Consider the following 16044-nt stretch of genomic DNA (forward strand, 5'->3'; position numbering starts at 1 on the left):
TGGTGTGAGCAAGGCATATTAAGCAGTGCCACCTCCCTTGTGGCAACCGGGTTGTACTGGCTGCAGACTGAGGTGCTCCACTCCTCTCTGGAGTGCCGCCTTACTTGCACAACTGCGTACATGTGTCATACTCGGATGGATTATGATGTGTATCCTTTTAATCTTTAAACAATATTAAGAGTTTTAAAAAATAATTTGCTTCTCTGAGTTATTGTTGTCACACTTCTGTGGTCATTAATTTTAGTCACGACTTGTCCAATTTGCAGAAATAGACTGTGCTTAAAATTACAAAACAGAATTTGAGATCAATGAAGCTTATTATCCAGGTTTCTGAGTAGTAACATTACATTTGTTGACCTGTTAAACATATTGTGATTTTGAAAGACTTGAAACCCTGTTGAATTAGGAGCTGGAGAGGATAGAATTCATGCAAATGAAATAGAATCGGGTAAATGAAATAAGCATTGTCTTTTTGTTAAAGATGAATAGTTTTTGTCTCATTTGTAAAACCGACCTAATATATGTTCCTGTTTCTTCCACAGCTCTGGGAGACCTCCATTTAGACTTCTATTCAGCGCATCTGAGCTACTAAAGATTTCCATTTTCTTCCACTTTTATAAATGGCAGCCTTATGTCGATGTCTTTTAATTAACGACTCTCTGGAGCATCAGTGAGGCTTTTGGAAGATAGGAGTCTAAAGTACACACTCTGCTATCTTCAGAGAAAGGCCAGGACTTCTAAACATAAAATAATGAGTAGACTCTGACTCATCGCTAATAAAACAATTGGCATTGTATGATGAAGAATCGGTATTCTTGTGACAAATACAGCACTGAAACAATGACCTGGGGACAGGATCTCATCCTGAAGAAGACAATAAAAAAAAACCTTGCCCTTTATTCTCATCTGTTATGGTGCTCAGTCCCGTGGAAGAAGATTGAGAGAGCCCATTTTTCAACAAGGTTCAGTTTAATGCCGCTGAGCACACATTCACTGCAGTGACTAATACTGTATGCATGAATCCCGTTTGAAACCAATTCCAGTAGTCTGTAGCAAACAGGATGCTTGCAGAGACAAAACATGTATGATTTTGCCAAAAGCTGCTTTGGGTTGATTTGTGTAACAGGATAAAAAATAATTTGCATTTGTAAGGGTTATTGTGAAAAGAAATGGTGTATGCAACTGAAGACCAGAATGGTCTGTTTCTAATCATATCTTTGATACTTGCAGAAGTGCTTGCTCTGAAAGTGTTTTGTAAATATGTACAGTTTTTCTGTGTTACCTGACAAACATCAGCCAGTAGATGTTTGCCTTGGTAAATCCGAAACAAGGTCATATCTGACTTAATATTACCTTTATTCTGATTGATTTGGGGTTTTGTGAAAAGATTGGATCTCTTTTATACCATAGATGGTGTAAATTATCAATATTTTGCTGATAAGCTGATAATTTCATTTAATGGAAATCACTAGAAATCATAATTGCCTTTCAAAATATGGACTATTGGAACATGAAATTCATAACTGTATGTATTGTACTTATAAAATTAAAATTAGCAAAATGAAAGTATAATGCCAAAAGTCAGACACAACTTGTTCCGAGAGAAAGGGCTAGGGTGTACCATTACTCTCAGCTTTATTTGGCCATACTGCATAGCTTTGCATTTAGATGCCAAACCTTCATGTTGCAGTCATTAGTTAAACATAATCAAAGTTGTACGACTAATCAAACATGCCTTCCCTTCCAACAGACGAAGTAATCGGTCTTGCTGAGTGATTTCAATAACACTGAGCTTGTTTTTCAATAAGAACAGTAATTAATTCCATCTGGCACAGACATTATCAATGTATATGTGCAACAGCTGGACATTTCTAAACAATCAAAGAGCATGTCACAGCATTGGTTTTGGCAATGATAGGGTAGGTTTTCAACTTTCCACCCGGATGCAAACCTGAAGTTGTGGATCAGCCACCTCTTATAAAAAGTGCCCAGTTTAATTTCCGTTGATTTTAACGCCAGTTTTACACCAGGCAATAAGTTGAAAATCAACCTCGATGTGCGGTTCCTCATTATTTAACAGAGTAAAGATGTATGTTAGAATATCTACTGAATTTAACCAGAAAATGTGAATTGATTTTGCTGCAATGTTGAATGCCATTGAGGGTGAGGTTAAAGTTGTTTGTCAAGAAACACTGAGCATTATTATCAGCGATCACTACAATTTTAAGTACTGTGTTATTTCTTCAAAATAACAGGGTTTTGTGTATTGTCGACAATTGACTTGATGCAAACAGAAATATTTACAATTGGTCCTGTTAAAATGTAATCTGATTGACCTTTTTTTTATCTCATCAGAAATTTTAGTCAATATTCTATAAATGTTCCTTTTACTTTTTGGAAAGTAGCAGCTACATTCAAATCTAATATTCTTTGGTAACATTTCTCCGAGACAACATAACTAACATAATCTTTGAGAAAACTGAAAAAGTAATGTACAAAATGCAAAAAAGTCCCACAGAAAAATGCTAGTTTATAATGTCATAGAATCTTATAGCACAGGAGGCTAGTCACGTGTGCCATTCCCTGGAAGAACTACCCACTTGATCCCATTACCTTGCCATTTTCCCTTACCCTTTTTATTTTTTTCAAATATTTACCCACTTCCCTTTTGAAAGCTATTATAGATTTTGCTTCTCCCATTGTTTCTGGTAGGGGATTCCAACAAACCTCTGCATCATTTTTTCTCCTGACCTTTCACTTTGTTCTTTTGATAATGATTTTAAATTTATGCCCTCTAGAACAAACTTACCGATCAGCGGAAATAGGCCTTCCCTATTCACCATATCAAAACCCCTCATAATTTTTGAACACCTCTATCAGATCTCCTAACCTCCTCTGTTCTAGTGAAAAGCACCCCAGTTTCTCTAGTCTCTCCTTATCTCTGGCATCACCTTAGTAATTACTTCTGCACCCTCTCCATGTCCGTGACACAGTATTCTAACTGCGACCTAACCAATGATTTGTATTAGTTTAGGTTTACTTTGTTCCTTTTCTATCCTATAGCCCTATTTATAAATCCCAAATATGGAATCCATGCTAAGAATATGCTAACCTATGACTGCCTACAGCAAAGGCAAAAGGTGAATTAAATTTACTAAGTTAAGAAAGTTCAATTCTCTTGAGTCAGTTCAGTGACTAGACTTAAGACTAATTATTATTTTTTGTTCTTGGGATGTGGGTGATGCTGGCAAAGCTGCAAATTTATTGCCCATCCATAGTTGCCCTATAAATGTGGTAAAGCGCTTTCTTGAACCACTGCTGTGCTTGTGGTAGTGGTGCTCCTAGTTTGGAAGGTTTTATCTTGAACTGCTACAGGGATTTATAGATATATTTTACTAACAGTTAATTTCTGATCATTTACAAAAGTTTTGCTATCCCCAGGTTACCTTTACCAATCACAAAGGATTTGGACAAAGGGTCACTCGGCCTTTGACAACTCTAGACTCGACTGTTCCAACGCTTTCCTACCTGGCCTCCCATCCTCCTCCTTCTGAAACTTCAGCTCATTTAAAACTCTGCTGCTTGTATCCTTTGCTGCACCAAGTCCCACTCACCCATAACTTCTTGCTGATCTACATTGGCTCCCGGCACCCCCAGCGCTTCAAATTTAAAATTCTCATCCTTGTGTTATCCATCCATTGCCTCATCCCTCCATATCTTTGTAACCTCCTCCAGTGCTACAGCAACCCCTCCCTGAACTCTCTGTTCCTCTTACTTGGGCCTCTTGTGCATCGTCCCCTACTTCACCCCACCATTGCTGGCTGTGTCTTCAACCGCCTAGGCGCCATGCTCTGGAATACCTTCCGTAAATCCCTCGTCCACTCCACCTCACTCTCCTCCTTTAAGATACTCCTTAAAACCTACCTCTTTGACCAAGCTTTTGACCACCCCTCCTAACATCTCCTTCGTTGGCTCGGCATCCATTTTTTTCATTGTGCCTCTGCATTAAAGGTGCAGTTGTTGTTGTACTAACTTGCAGCTTATTTGCAATCTTCAATTCAATAATTTTTAAGTAATTCTCAATGTATGTATAATATATGTGTAAAATAATTGCTCATCCTGACTATCCAGACAGGCAAGTAGTTGAGTCAATCTCTGGTTATTCTTACATGAAATATTAAGCTAAGTCTTTTGAATTGGTAAATTGTGTGATTATAGCCCCGAAATTCCTTGGGTCAGGATCCTGGCAGTTAAACTGGGATCACACCCAATGGTACCCTAAAGCGCTGATATGCCAGGTCCCACTTGAGCTTGAGGATTGGGAACTCCCTATGTAGGGAGTCTCCACCCTCTAGCTCTACCCCTGACAATCATTTGCCTTGTAAGGGTCAGATGGGTACAACCAGGTCTCCACTGTTTTCCTCGTGGTTGCTCCAATCTCCCACCAGAGTTATAGTGGGAGACGAGTGCAACCCCCATGTTCACATCACGGAAAATTAGATTCTTAATGTTGGTAGTTTTAGTGATTTTTAAATTTCATATCATTTAGTAGAAGCCACTTGAGTATAATTGTGTCTTTTATAATTCAAATAATTATTAGTTATATTATTTGAATCCCTTTATTTCTTGAACCTACTGAGATGTCGTGACCATATCAGGTTGCCCCAGTTGAGTGTGATTCTACTATAATGCTAATGTACCTTGACTGATTTGTTTGCAGGGTTCTATGAAATGATTACAAGCTTTCTCCTCACCTTTTGATAAAGATATAAGATTAACTGAGATGGCAAAATGCCCGGAATTTCCTTCGAGCTGCTCCCATTCCGCCACCGGAAGTGTCAAAGAACACCCTATTTACATGTGTAAACAGGCTTTCTGCCGCACTTTCAGCGAAGTCACGGCGTGCGGAGCGGGAGCAGCTCCCAGGAAATTCCGGGCCATTTATATGCTTTTTGATGTTATACTCTAAGTGCTAAAACCGTCCGTGTCTAGGAATGTTTCTTGAGTTCTTCACATCACCTCTGCACCTTCAAAGACGTTTTCTAGGGGGTGAAGGTTTAGAATTGAATCTTAATTTAAAGATTAGAGGATTAGTATTAGCAGTTTGCGACGTAGACAGAGGGTTTCACCAACCAGCAGTACAAATGGGAAATGTCCAACTTATGCGGACAGCAGGTGAGGTCCTGCGAGCCGTGCAGACCAATCATTTGGGTTTTTTTAAAAAGGATTTGTCTCTAAATCAGTTTCATCAAAACCAAGTAGTCAGGACTACCTGGGATCAATTTGCAGCATTTTCAACATTTGATTTTCATTATCAGAGTTTTGCCAAATGGTACTTAGACCCACTCACTGGTGCAGTCTGTATGCAGTAAAATTGATCTTTCCATTTTCATTCAGATATGGCTGCCAGCTGTAATCCTTACATTGTACTGCATCACTGTTATCAACATGTGATATGAGTTTGTATGTATATATATAAAAGTAGCTAGCTCTGTAGATATTAAAATGATATGCCATTATATAATACACAGTACATTTCTATGAAAAAAATTAGAATGGCTAAAAGTTTCCATTTGGATACTTATTATTACAGGGTATTGGAAGTGTATGATAAATTGTCCCTTATATTTTCAGCCACTCTGACATTACTGTTTATACCACAGCAGCATAATGCAAAATATTGTTTGAGATTTACCATATTCTGCATGCCTAAAAGATAACAATGTCATGTCACCATATAGTTTATTATAAAATGCCTTTTTTAAAATGAGATCAGCTTAAATATTTGTCTTTGGCTATAAGTGCTGTATATGCCATTGTAACAGGCTGGCTGTATACTTCTGAGTGAAACAGTTGAGGCAACTCTGTATAAAACTGTTGCCATCTCCATTTCTTCATTTTTCAATCTGTTTTTCACCACTTTATATGCTTTTATGAAAGATATAGAATGTAACTCTAATTATGGAATTGTATCTTACTTGCTGGCGGTGTACTGACCTAGAAAAAGCTCATTTTCCTTGGCTGAGTATTAAGCTTCTATTAACCATGTACATTATAGCACGGTTGTAAATAATGCAACATTTGAGATTAACGCCCGTGCTTTTCTGAAACAATACTATTGTAATATATTATCTTAATAAAAATTTACTTCCAGTTAACCTGGAACCTAATGATTTGCACGTCAATAACACTACCGTCTCTGGAATGGAATGTGATTTTTATTTTGCTGTTCAATAGCAGTTGCTGCCAAGGAGTACAACTTGTGGGTCAACTGCCCACTGTAGAAACTGTGTGATTTTCATTGGCAGATGTTACTGAAATATTGCTGGATCTTCCATGGCATTGTTCAAAGATTTATATGGATTAGCTTCTTGCTGCTGTTGGTGGCCAGTGTTTAGCCAGCATCAGAACTGAAACTCTGGTTTAGGCTGGGATGCTTACATTTGTTTTGTGTTTACTGCCCAGTAAAGCAGAATGCAGTAAATAATACCGCAGGATGTCTAATGGTGTTGTTCACTGGTAGTTACACATTTGGAGTGAGGTTTCCAGTATTTACTGCAGTTCTACTACAGCCTAAACATGACAGCAGTTCACCCATTGCTGTAATACAACAAATTTACTAAAATAATATATCAAATGCCCCTCCCCCCCCCCAGAGGTTGTTGGAGGCCAATCTTCTCAGCCCCAGGACATTGCTCCAGGAGTTCCTCAGGGCAGTGTCTTAGGCCCAACCATCTTCAGCTGCTTCATCAATGACCTTCCCTCCATCATAAGGTCAGAAATAGGGATGTTCGCTGATGATTGCACAGTGTTCCAGTCCATTCGCAACCCCTCAGATAATGAAGCAGTCCGTGCCCGCATTCAGCAAGACCTGGACAACATCCAGGCTTGGGCTGATAAGTGGCAAGTAAAATTCGCACCAGACAAGTGCCAGGCAATGACCATCTCCAACAAGAGAGAGTCGAACCACCTCCCCATGACATCCCCCACCATCAACATCCTAGGGGTCACCATTTACCAGAAACTTAACTGAACCAGCCACTTAAATACTGTGGCCACAAGAGCTGGTCATAGGCTGGGTATTCTGCGATGAGTGACTAACCGCCTGACTCCCCAAAGCCTTTCCACCATCTACAAGGCACAAGTCAGGAGTGTGATGGCATACTCTCCACTTGCCTGGATGAGTGCAGCTCCAACAACACTTAAAAAGCTCGACACCATACAGCACAAGGCAGCACGCTTGATTGGCACCCCATCCACCACCCTAAACATTCACTCCCTTCACCACCAGCGCACCATGGCTGAGTGTGTACCATCTACAGGATGCACTGCAGTAACTCGCCAAGGCTTCTTTGACAGCACCTCCCAAACCCGTAAGGTACAGTAAGTGCAATAAAGAGAAGCAAAGAAATATTTGATTGAGACAAAGTTAAAGGAGACAAAGAAAAAGTAAGAAAAAAATACTTTTTTTAAATGTCCAACAATAATTAAAAGCTGAAGGAATGAGATTCCCCACGTGTAAAAATTAATTTTCAGTGGCCAGAGAAGCAGTAATTAAGACTTACCATGCCGTTAAAATGGTACTTAGACTTGAAATGACACAAGTTTTGTTGGCGAGTTTGGTCTGTACCTGCATGCCATTCAATACATTTGAACGGGGAGCCAGCCAGTGAAATGCCTTCTTCACGCAACTTTTGGAGGAGCAGGGTATCGGGTACAGCAACTTCCAGATTTCCACATTTAACAGCACATGTGTGGTCACCAGAAGTCGCTGTCTGATTTGCATATGAGTAACAGTTAGTGTTGTTAGTCTCCACCATTTTTACAGCAAAATCCAGCCCATTATTTTGCTTTTTATTATTTGATGTTTGGAGCACATTAAAACAGTGGTCACTCAACCCATTCCTGTGTGGCCCGTGATTTAACGGTGACTTCATTGTCTGGTTTTCATGTCACAGGTCTGGAAGGTGAAGCTATGTTATCACAGTCACAACTTGTAGGATGTGAAAGCAGTGGATTAAGGGTTCCAGGACTGTTTGTGCGAAGGGATATAGGTGTGTGGGAGTGGTCGAGGTGACAGCTAACTGAATCGATGAGCTGAGAGCATCCCTTGCATCACGGGCTGCAAGATGATCCGTTTGCCAGGCGTTGGGTTCCCCATCTTCTCGCTATTCTCTTCCTCGTCATATGTAGAGTCCTCAATGCCTTCTTCCTCCAGCACCTCCATTCCTCATTGCTGAGTGATGGTGTGCAGGATGCAGCATGCCACAATATTTCTTGAGATTTTGGCTGGCGAATACTGGAAAGACCCTATATACCTGTCAAGGCACCTGAACCTCAACTTGAGCATTCCAATGGCCTGTTCGATGACGCATCTCATAATGTGGCTGTTGTTATACCTCTCCTGCTGTTGAGTGGTGAGGTGTTGTGAGCCAGAGTAGAAGGGGGTATCACTTATCCCCAAGCAGCCATCCTTTCAGATTGGTCCCAGGCGGAAACATGGTGGGGATATTCGACTGCTGTGACATGAATGCATCATGACAGCTTCCTGGGTATCAGACAAACCTATTCCTGTGGTTGCAGACAGAATTACATAGAATATACTGCACAGAAATAGGCCATTCAGCTCAACAGATTCATGCTGCTGTTTATCCTCTTTGCAAGCCTCCTCCCTCCCTACTTCATCTAACCCTATCAGCATACCCTTCTATTCCTTTCTCCCTCATGTTTATCTAGCTTCCCCTTAAATGATCTATGCTCGTCACAACAGCTACTCCTTGTGGTAGCAAGTTCCACATTCTAACCACTCTCTGGGTAAAGAAGTTTCTCCTGAATTCCCAATTGGATTTATTTGTGACTGTCTTATATTTATGGCCCCTAGTTCTGGTCTCCCCCACAAACCCCTTCTTTACGTCTATCCTATCAAACCCTTTCATAATTTTAAAGACCTATCAGGTCATCCCTAAATCTTCTCTTTTCTAGAGAAAAGAGCCCTAGCCTGTTCAATCTTTCCTCATAGGTAAACCTCTCAGTTCTGGTATCATCCTAGTAAATTTCTTTTGCACCTTCTCCAGTGCCTCGATATCCTTTATATAATATGGAAACCAGAACTGTTCACAGTACTCCAAGTGTAGTCAAACCAAGGTTCCATACAAGTTTAACACAACTTCTCTGCATTTCCATTCTATCCCTCTAGAAATGAACCCCAGTGCTTGGTTTGCTTTTTTTAATGGCCTTATTAACTTACGTTGATACTTTTGGTGATTTGTGTATCCCAAATCCCTCTGCTCCTCTACACCATTTGGACACTTATTTTTCCAAGGAGTATGTGGCCTCCTTATTCTTCCTACCAAAATGTACCACCTCACACTCATCTATATTGAAATGCCAATTACATGCCCAGTCTACAAATTTATTAATCTCTTCCTGTACTTTGTCGCAGTCCTCCTCTGTATCAACTACACCTCCCAATTTGGTGTCGTCCGCAAATTTTGAAATTGTACTTCTGATTCCCGAGTCCAAATTGTTTATGTAAATGGTGAACAGTGATCCCAGCAATGATCCTTGTAGCACACCACTTACGAACTTTTGCCAGACTGAGTAACTACCTTTAACCCCTACTCTCTGTTTTCTGTTTTGCAGCCACGTGTTCTGATCTTAATGAGTGTACTATGTGGTACCTTATCGAAGGCGATTTGAAAATTCAAATATATTACATCTATTGCATTACCCTTGTCTACCCTTTGTTACTTCTTCAATGAATTCAATAATGTTGGTAAAGCATGACCTTCCCTTTTGAAATGCATGCTGAACATTGATAGAGTCGAAACCCTTGCGATTTGCAAATGCTCCTGGCTGGTCAGAGAGTGCCCTGATAGCCACATGTGTGAAGTCTATGGTACCCTGCACTTTTGGGAAGCCAGCCAGAGCTGCAAACCCCATTGCTCACTCAGTCTGATTGGTGTCATCTCTTGTGATGGTGATATATTTACTTGCCCAGGCAAATAATGCAGCGGTCACCGACCAGGTGCATTTGTGGGTGGCCAACCGCGACACCATCGCTATGTCTCCTGCCTGGATGGATCCAATTACATTGAAATTGAGGGTGGTGGTGACTTTCACTGCTGCTGGAATGGCCGTCAGGTCCAGCAGAGAGAAGGTCCTCAGACAGATCAAGGAAGCTCAGCCTCTGTCTGTACACCTTGTTAGGTGGGTAGGGCCGTCTGTGAACATAGCCCCAAGCATTGCTGCTTTCTCTGCTGCCCACTTGCAACTCCCTCCTCAGCCACCTTTGCTGCTACTGCTCCTCTTCACTCCAATAGAGCGCAGATATAGCAGCACCCATCAACTTCTCCTTTCCTAAGTCAAGAGTATCAAAGTCACAATCTCAAACAATCTATTCTCTCAAAACCGTAGCCCATAATGAACTGAGGATACACCTGAGTGCAGCAGCTTTATTGAACTCGGGCCTCCTTAACTTTAAGCACATTAAGCAACTTGCAACCAAACTCTCCACCGTTCCCCTGGCAACCTTGTCGATCTGCGCAAATCCCGTGCTACAGCAATTAAAGTCAAATCATGGTCCTAATTGCATCATAGGACCTCGATTTAAATATATTCATGAGCCTCCCGCCACTCCACAGTGGGAGACTTGTCGGCCCAATAATCGCCGCCGTTAATATTAGAGCAGCAGGGAATTTTAACCCCTCGCCCAACCCTATTCCGCTCGTTGTGGGGGGTTTAAAATTGAGGCCATATAGTCCAATCAACTGATAAAAGTTCTATGAACTAATACTGCATACCAATTCCCTGCTCAGGGCCACAATCCTAAGCAGTGTTTTGTTTGAGGGCCACTTTTAGGGATGCTGTTTCATTTACTATTTCTCTGGCCAGATTTTCTTCATCTTTGCTTTAAGCTTTCTTGCCCTGTGCAATCCCTCACCTTTTCCAGTCTCTTTTTCTTCTCTACTTTTTCCAGCATGTTTTTTTCCCCTTATTTTTCCTTGCCTTCATTCAATAACCATCTGGCTCTGCCTTATTGCCAGCACTAGGGTTCAGCACTGGTCTTTCTCCTTCTCTTCCAATAGTTTTAAAAAAGCCTTGGATGGTCCCACTGCTTGCTAGTATTCCCCTACCTTTTCTCTTGAAACTAAGAGGAGAAGCAGCAGCCAAAAGCCAGACAGGCTATGAACGGAGGCTTTAAGACATGGAAACACAGGGGGGTGGTCAAAGCCTAACATCTGTGGTGGGTAAAATTTTGGAGTCTATTATTAAGGAGACAGTAGTGGAACATTTGGATAAACATAATTTAATAGGACAAAGTCAGCATAGCTTTTTGAAGGGGAAGTCATGTCTGACAAATTTGCTTGAGTTCTTTGAAGACATAACGTATAGGGTGGATAAAGGGGAACCAGTGGACGTAATGTATTTAGACTTCCAGAAGGCATTCGACAAGGTGCCACATAAAAGATTATTGCTCAAGATAAAGAATCACTGGATTGGGGGTAATATTCTGGCATGGATGGAGGATTGGTTATCTAACAGGAAACAGAGAGTTGGGATAAATGGTTCATTCTCGGACTGGCAACCAGTAGCCAGTGGTGTTCCGCAGGGGTCGGTGCTGGGTCCCCAACTCTTCACAATCTATATTAACGATTTGGAGGAGGGGACCGAGTGTAACATATCAAAGTTTGCAGATGATACAAAGATGGGAGGGAAAGTAGAGAGTGAGGAGGACATAAAAAACCTACAAGGGGATATAGACAGGCTGGGTGAGTGGGCGGAGATTTGGCAGATGCAATACAATATTGGAAAATGTGAGGTTATGCACTTTGGCAGGAAAAATCAGAGAGCAAGTTATTATCTTAATGGCGAGCAACTGGAAAGTACTACAGTACAAAGGGATCTGGGGGTCCTAGTGCAAGAAAATCAAAAAGTTAGTATGCAGGTGCAGCAGGTGATCAAGGCGACCAACGGAATGTTGGCTTTTATTGCCAGAGGGATAGAATATAAAAACAGGGAGGTATTGCTGCAGTTATATAAGGTATTGGTGAGACCGCACCTGGAATACTGCATACAGTTTTGGTCTCCATACTTAAGAAAAGACATACTTGCTCTCGAGGCAGTACAAAGAAGGTTCACTCAGTTAATCCCGGGGATGAGGGGGCGGACATATGAGGAGAGGTTGAGTAGATTGGGACTCTACTCATTGGAGTTCAGAAGAATGAGAGGCGATCTTATTGAAACATATAAGATTGTGAAGGGGCTTGATCGGGTGGATGCGGTAAGGATGTTCCCAAGGATGGGTGAAACTAGAACAAGGGGGCATAATCTTAGAATAAGGGGCTGCTCTTTCAAAACTGAGATGAGGAGAAACTTCTTCACTCAGAGGGTAGTAGGTCTATGGAATTTGCTGCCCCAGGAAGCTGTGGAAGCTACATCATTAAATAAATTTAAAACAGAAATAGACAGTTTCCTAGAAGTAAAGGGAATTAGGGGTTATGGGGAGCGGGCAGGAAATTGGACATGAATTTAAATTTGAGGTTAGGATCAGATCAGCCATGATCTTATTGAATGGCGGAGCAGGCTCGAGGGGCCGATTGGCCTACTCCTGCTCCTATTTCTTATGTTCTTATTACAACTGGCTCTGGGCTATAACGCAACCAATATAGTAGAAGCAGTCATTTTAAATTTCATGGTAGCAAGTACATTCACATGATGAGAACCAATTTTGGTGAAAATCTCAAATATTTTGCACATTATTGAGGCAATCCTTTATTTTTTTAAAAATCATCGTAGGTTTTATCAACATAATCATGGAAAATAGGAGCAAGAGTAGGCCATTCGGCCCTTCCGGCCTGCTCTGCCATTCAAAATGATCATGGCTGATCGTCTAACTCACTACCCTGTTCCCGCTTTTTCCCCATATCCCTTGATCCCTTTAGCATTAAGAAATATATCTATCTCCTTGAATCCATCTAATGACTCAGCCTCCACTGTCTTCTGTGGTAGAGAATTCCACAGGTTCACCACCCTATGAGTGAAGAAATTTCTCCTCATCTCAGCTCTAAATGGCATACCCCTGGTTCTGGACTCCCTAGCCATCGGAAACATCCCTGCATCTAGTCTGTCTAGTCCTGTTAGAATTTTATATATTTCGATGTTGCTATTTTTGGAAGGTGCCACAATGGTGGGCAAAGTCTAAATATTAATTTGTGGCAAATGAAATTAAAACCACATTATGGGAATTGGATAAATACTTCAAGGGAAAAAAATTACAGGGCTAGGGGAAAGAACAGGGGAGTGGGACTAATTGGATAGCTCTTTCAAAGAGTCAGCATGATGGGCTGAATTGGCCCCTTCTGTGCTGTACCATACTATGATACAATGACTATGAAGGCAATGCTGTGTAACCAGGCATGCACGCAATCACAGTTTGTTTAATAACAACCTATTTAAGGCTGAGATTGATAGATTTTTGGACACTAGAGGAATCAAGGGATACAGGGATCGGGCAGGAAAGTGGTGTTGAGGTTGAAGATCAGCCATGATCTGAATGAATGGTGGAGCAGAATCGAGGGGCCATATGGCCTACTCCTGCTCCTATTTCTTATGTTAACCTGAGATTCAGAGGCCTATAAATCAGGTTTTGAGAAGGTACATAACACAATATCATTGTGTTAGAACAAAAAAAATAGCTGGTCTACTTTATACTTCTGGCAAAGCATTGTACTTGTAGATATGATCCACAAACAGAAATTTCAAAACCCTGAGGTTAGTTTTAATTTTTAAGCAAGCCAAGATCCTTTTTTTCATCCTGGATTAACATATTCTCACCTGTAGTAATGTAAATGCTGTTTGATGTGATGACTGTGCTGCTTCATTTTAATAAAGCAGCACAGCCTACCCATGGAACCAAAAAAAAGTAGAATTCGTTTTCAATTTCAGATATGACATATGCATTACGTCTCCAAATCTTTTAAATAACATCACACCTTACCATGAATAGTTGCTATTAAATCAAATTTGACTCAAAATGTTGTTTTAGTGCTGCAAGATATTTAAGGTAAGTTGAAACCATTTTTACTGATCTTGATTGATTATATACCCTCCTTTCACCTTTTGAAGTGAATTTAACTTTGCACATTCTAGATACTTTTGGAAGTCCTTGAACGCAAACTCTGCAGTTTTTCAAGATGGTACTGTTCATTTTCTAAATCATCTTGATCATCTAACGATTTTCGAATGTAGTTTTTCAGTTCTTCGATTCCACATCTAGTCGATCCAGAGACTGGGATTATGTGTTTGAACTGAACCGGGCTCGTGGGAACCATGTCTTCTGGTAATAAGTGATAGAAATCTATAGGGGGAAAAGAAAAGTACATCAAGACAGAAGAAGTGGATTTCTGAAGACAGTGGATTTCTGAAGACAGAACATTTTGAGTCAATACATTTCCTTTTTAATCAGCAAATCTAATGACCGAATTTAAATTCAAGGACAGAAATGTTCAAGCTGCTAAAAATTGTTTACTGGTGAAAAATTATGAAATGCAGAACTTCTTCGCACCAGATATCCTACAAAACATATAAATTGTTAAGTGTTTACACTATGCTTTGTATTTTTAAACAATGTACATCTACTGCAATTAGCAGCAGTTTATAATGTGTATTTTCTGTCTAATGACTCATATGCACAGCTATTATAATGCAATAGGTAGGTGGAGAGTTTTACATTTAGTACAATAGATGTTTCTGACCTAAATTGGAAAGCTGCACGCACAAAAATAAAATCCCTCATCAAATAATGAATAGTTGTAATAAGACTATAAGACTCCCAGTTGTTCTCCAGGAAATTGATTGCAAGGTTTCATCAACTTACTTTTATGGTACAGCTGATAAACAGTCACCAATGAGTAGGCATTCTATTAAATGTGTCAAGTCTAATTCTAAATCAAATTCAGTCTAATTTGTTGAGGTAAGAAGCTGATGTTCATGGGTATATAAAATGTGTGCTTCATCTAATATTAAAAACCTTTACCAAAAGAAATCTGCTTTAAAAAACCTTTACCAAAAAAGTTAGTGCAAGTGTAAAACAGAATTCCCCTTTTACGCTAACACAAGTTTTTCACTGCAGTTATCAAAATGAAGAATTTCACACCCAATGTTCCTAACTTGCATATTCTCAAGACGAAATTAGACAATACATTTTTTGAAAATCCCCAATATTGGCCCTTGTTCCTGAAGTAGTACAGCAGTTCTCATAGATGTGTCTATAATTCAATGAATCCTCATTTTCAAAAGGAGTGGAGTGTTTGAGGTCACGTCTGAAGTTTGTTAAAAATCAGGTGGTGTTTTTAAAGTTACTGGGGTGGATTTTCATTGCCTTCGCCTGGAGTTAACGGGGCGATAATAGCTTCAAAATGGCGATGTGGCCGGCACCATTTTGAAAGGGATCTACTGCCAGGTATCCAAAACGCCTGCCTGAAACCTTTTAATATGGAAATTGGGGTCCTATGATGTAAGGGACTAAGGCGCTATATCTGAATGCATGAAGCATTCGTAACAAGATAGATGAAATAATGGCACAAATAGAGATAAATGGATTTGATCTAGTAGCCATTACTGAGGCGTGGTTGCAGGGTGACCGAGGTTGGGAACTAACTATTCCAGGATAAATGACTTTTAGAAGATAGGCAAAATGGAAAAGGGGGGAGGGGGGAGGGGGGGAGGGGGGAGGAGGAGGAGGAGGAGGGGGGGGGGCGGGGTGGTAGCCCTGATAATAAAGAATGAGATAAAGGCAATGGTGAGAAAGGATCTTAGCTCAGAAAATCAGGATATAGAATCAGTATGGGTGGAGCTAAGAAATAACAAGGGGCAGAAAACACTGGTGAGCGTAGTTTATAGGCCCCCTGGTTATAGTGTTGGACTGAGTATAGATCAGGAAATTAGAGTAGCATGTAGCAAGAGTAATGCAATAATCATGGGGGGACTTTAATCTTCATATGGACTGGGCAAACCAAATTGGCAAAAGTAGTTTGGAGGACG

The 16044-nt window shown here is 40.5% G+C and overlaps 2 protein-coding genes across 5 annotated transcripts in view; one reads left to right on the forward strand and one right to left on the reverse strand.

The window, feature by feature from the left end:
- The window catches only part of adam22 (ADAM metallopeptidase domain 22), a 370054-nt gene extending 363566 nt beyond the window's left edge, over positions 1–6488 (forward strand). For all 4 annotated transcript variants that reach the window (XR_010967372.1, XM_068007033.1, XM_068007024.1 and 1 more), the window contains one exon: positions 543–6488. Coding sequence is in view for 3 of the 4 variants with exons in the window: in XM_068007033.1 (XP_067863134.1) it covers positions 543–563 (21 nt within the window). In the remaining variant the exon portion in view is untranslated. The remainder of the gene's footprint in view (positions 1–542) is intronic.
- A 6261-nt stretch (positions 6489–12749) lies between these two features.
- The window catches only part of gtpbp10 (GTP-binding protein 10 (putative)), a 43020-nt gene continuing 39725 nt past the window's right edge, over positions 12750–16044 (reverse strand). The window contains exon 10 of the mRNA XM_068007054.1: positions 12750–14359. Coding sequence (XP_067863155.1) covers positions 14148–14359 — 212 coding nt within the window. The 3' untranslated portion in view covers positions 12750–14147. The remainder of the gene's footprint in view (positions 14360–16044) is intronic.

This window comes from Heptranchias perlo, chromosome 2 (assembly GCF_035084215.1).
Source record: "Heptranchias perlo isolate sHepPer1 chromosome 2, sHepPer1.hap1, whole genome shotgun sequence".
Classification (NCBI taxonomy): Eukaryota; Metazoa; Chordata; class Chondrichthyes; order Hexanchiformes; family Hexanchidae; genus Heptranchias; species Heptranchias perlo.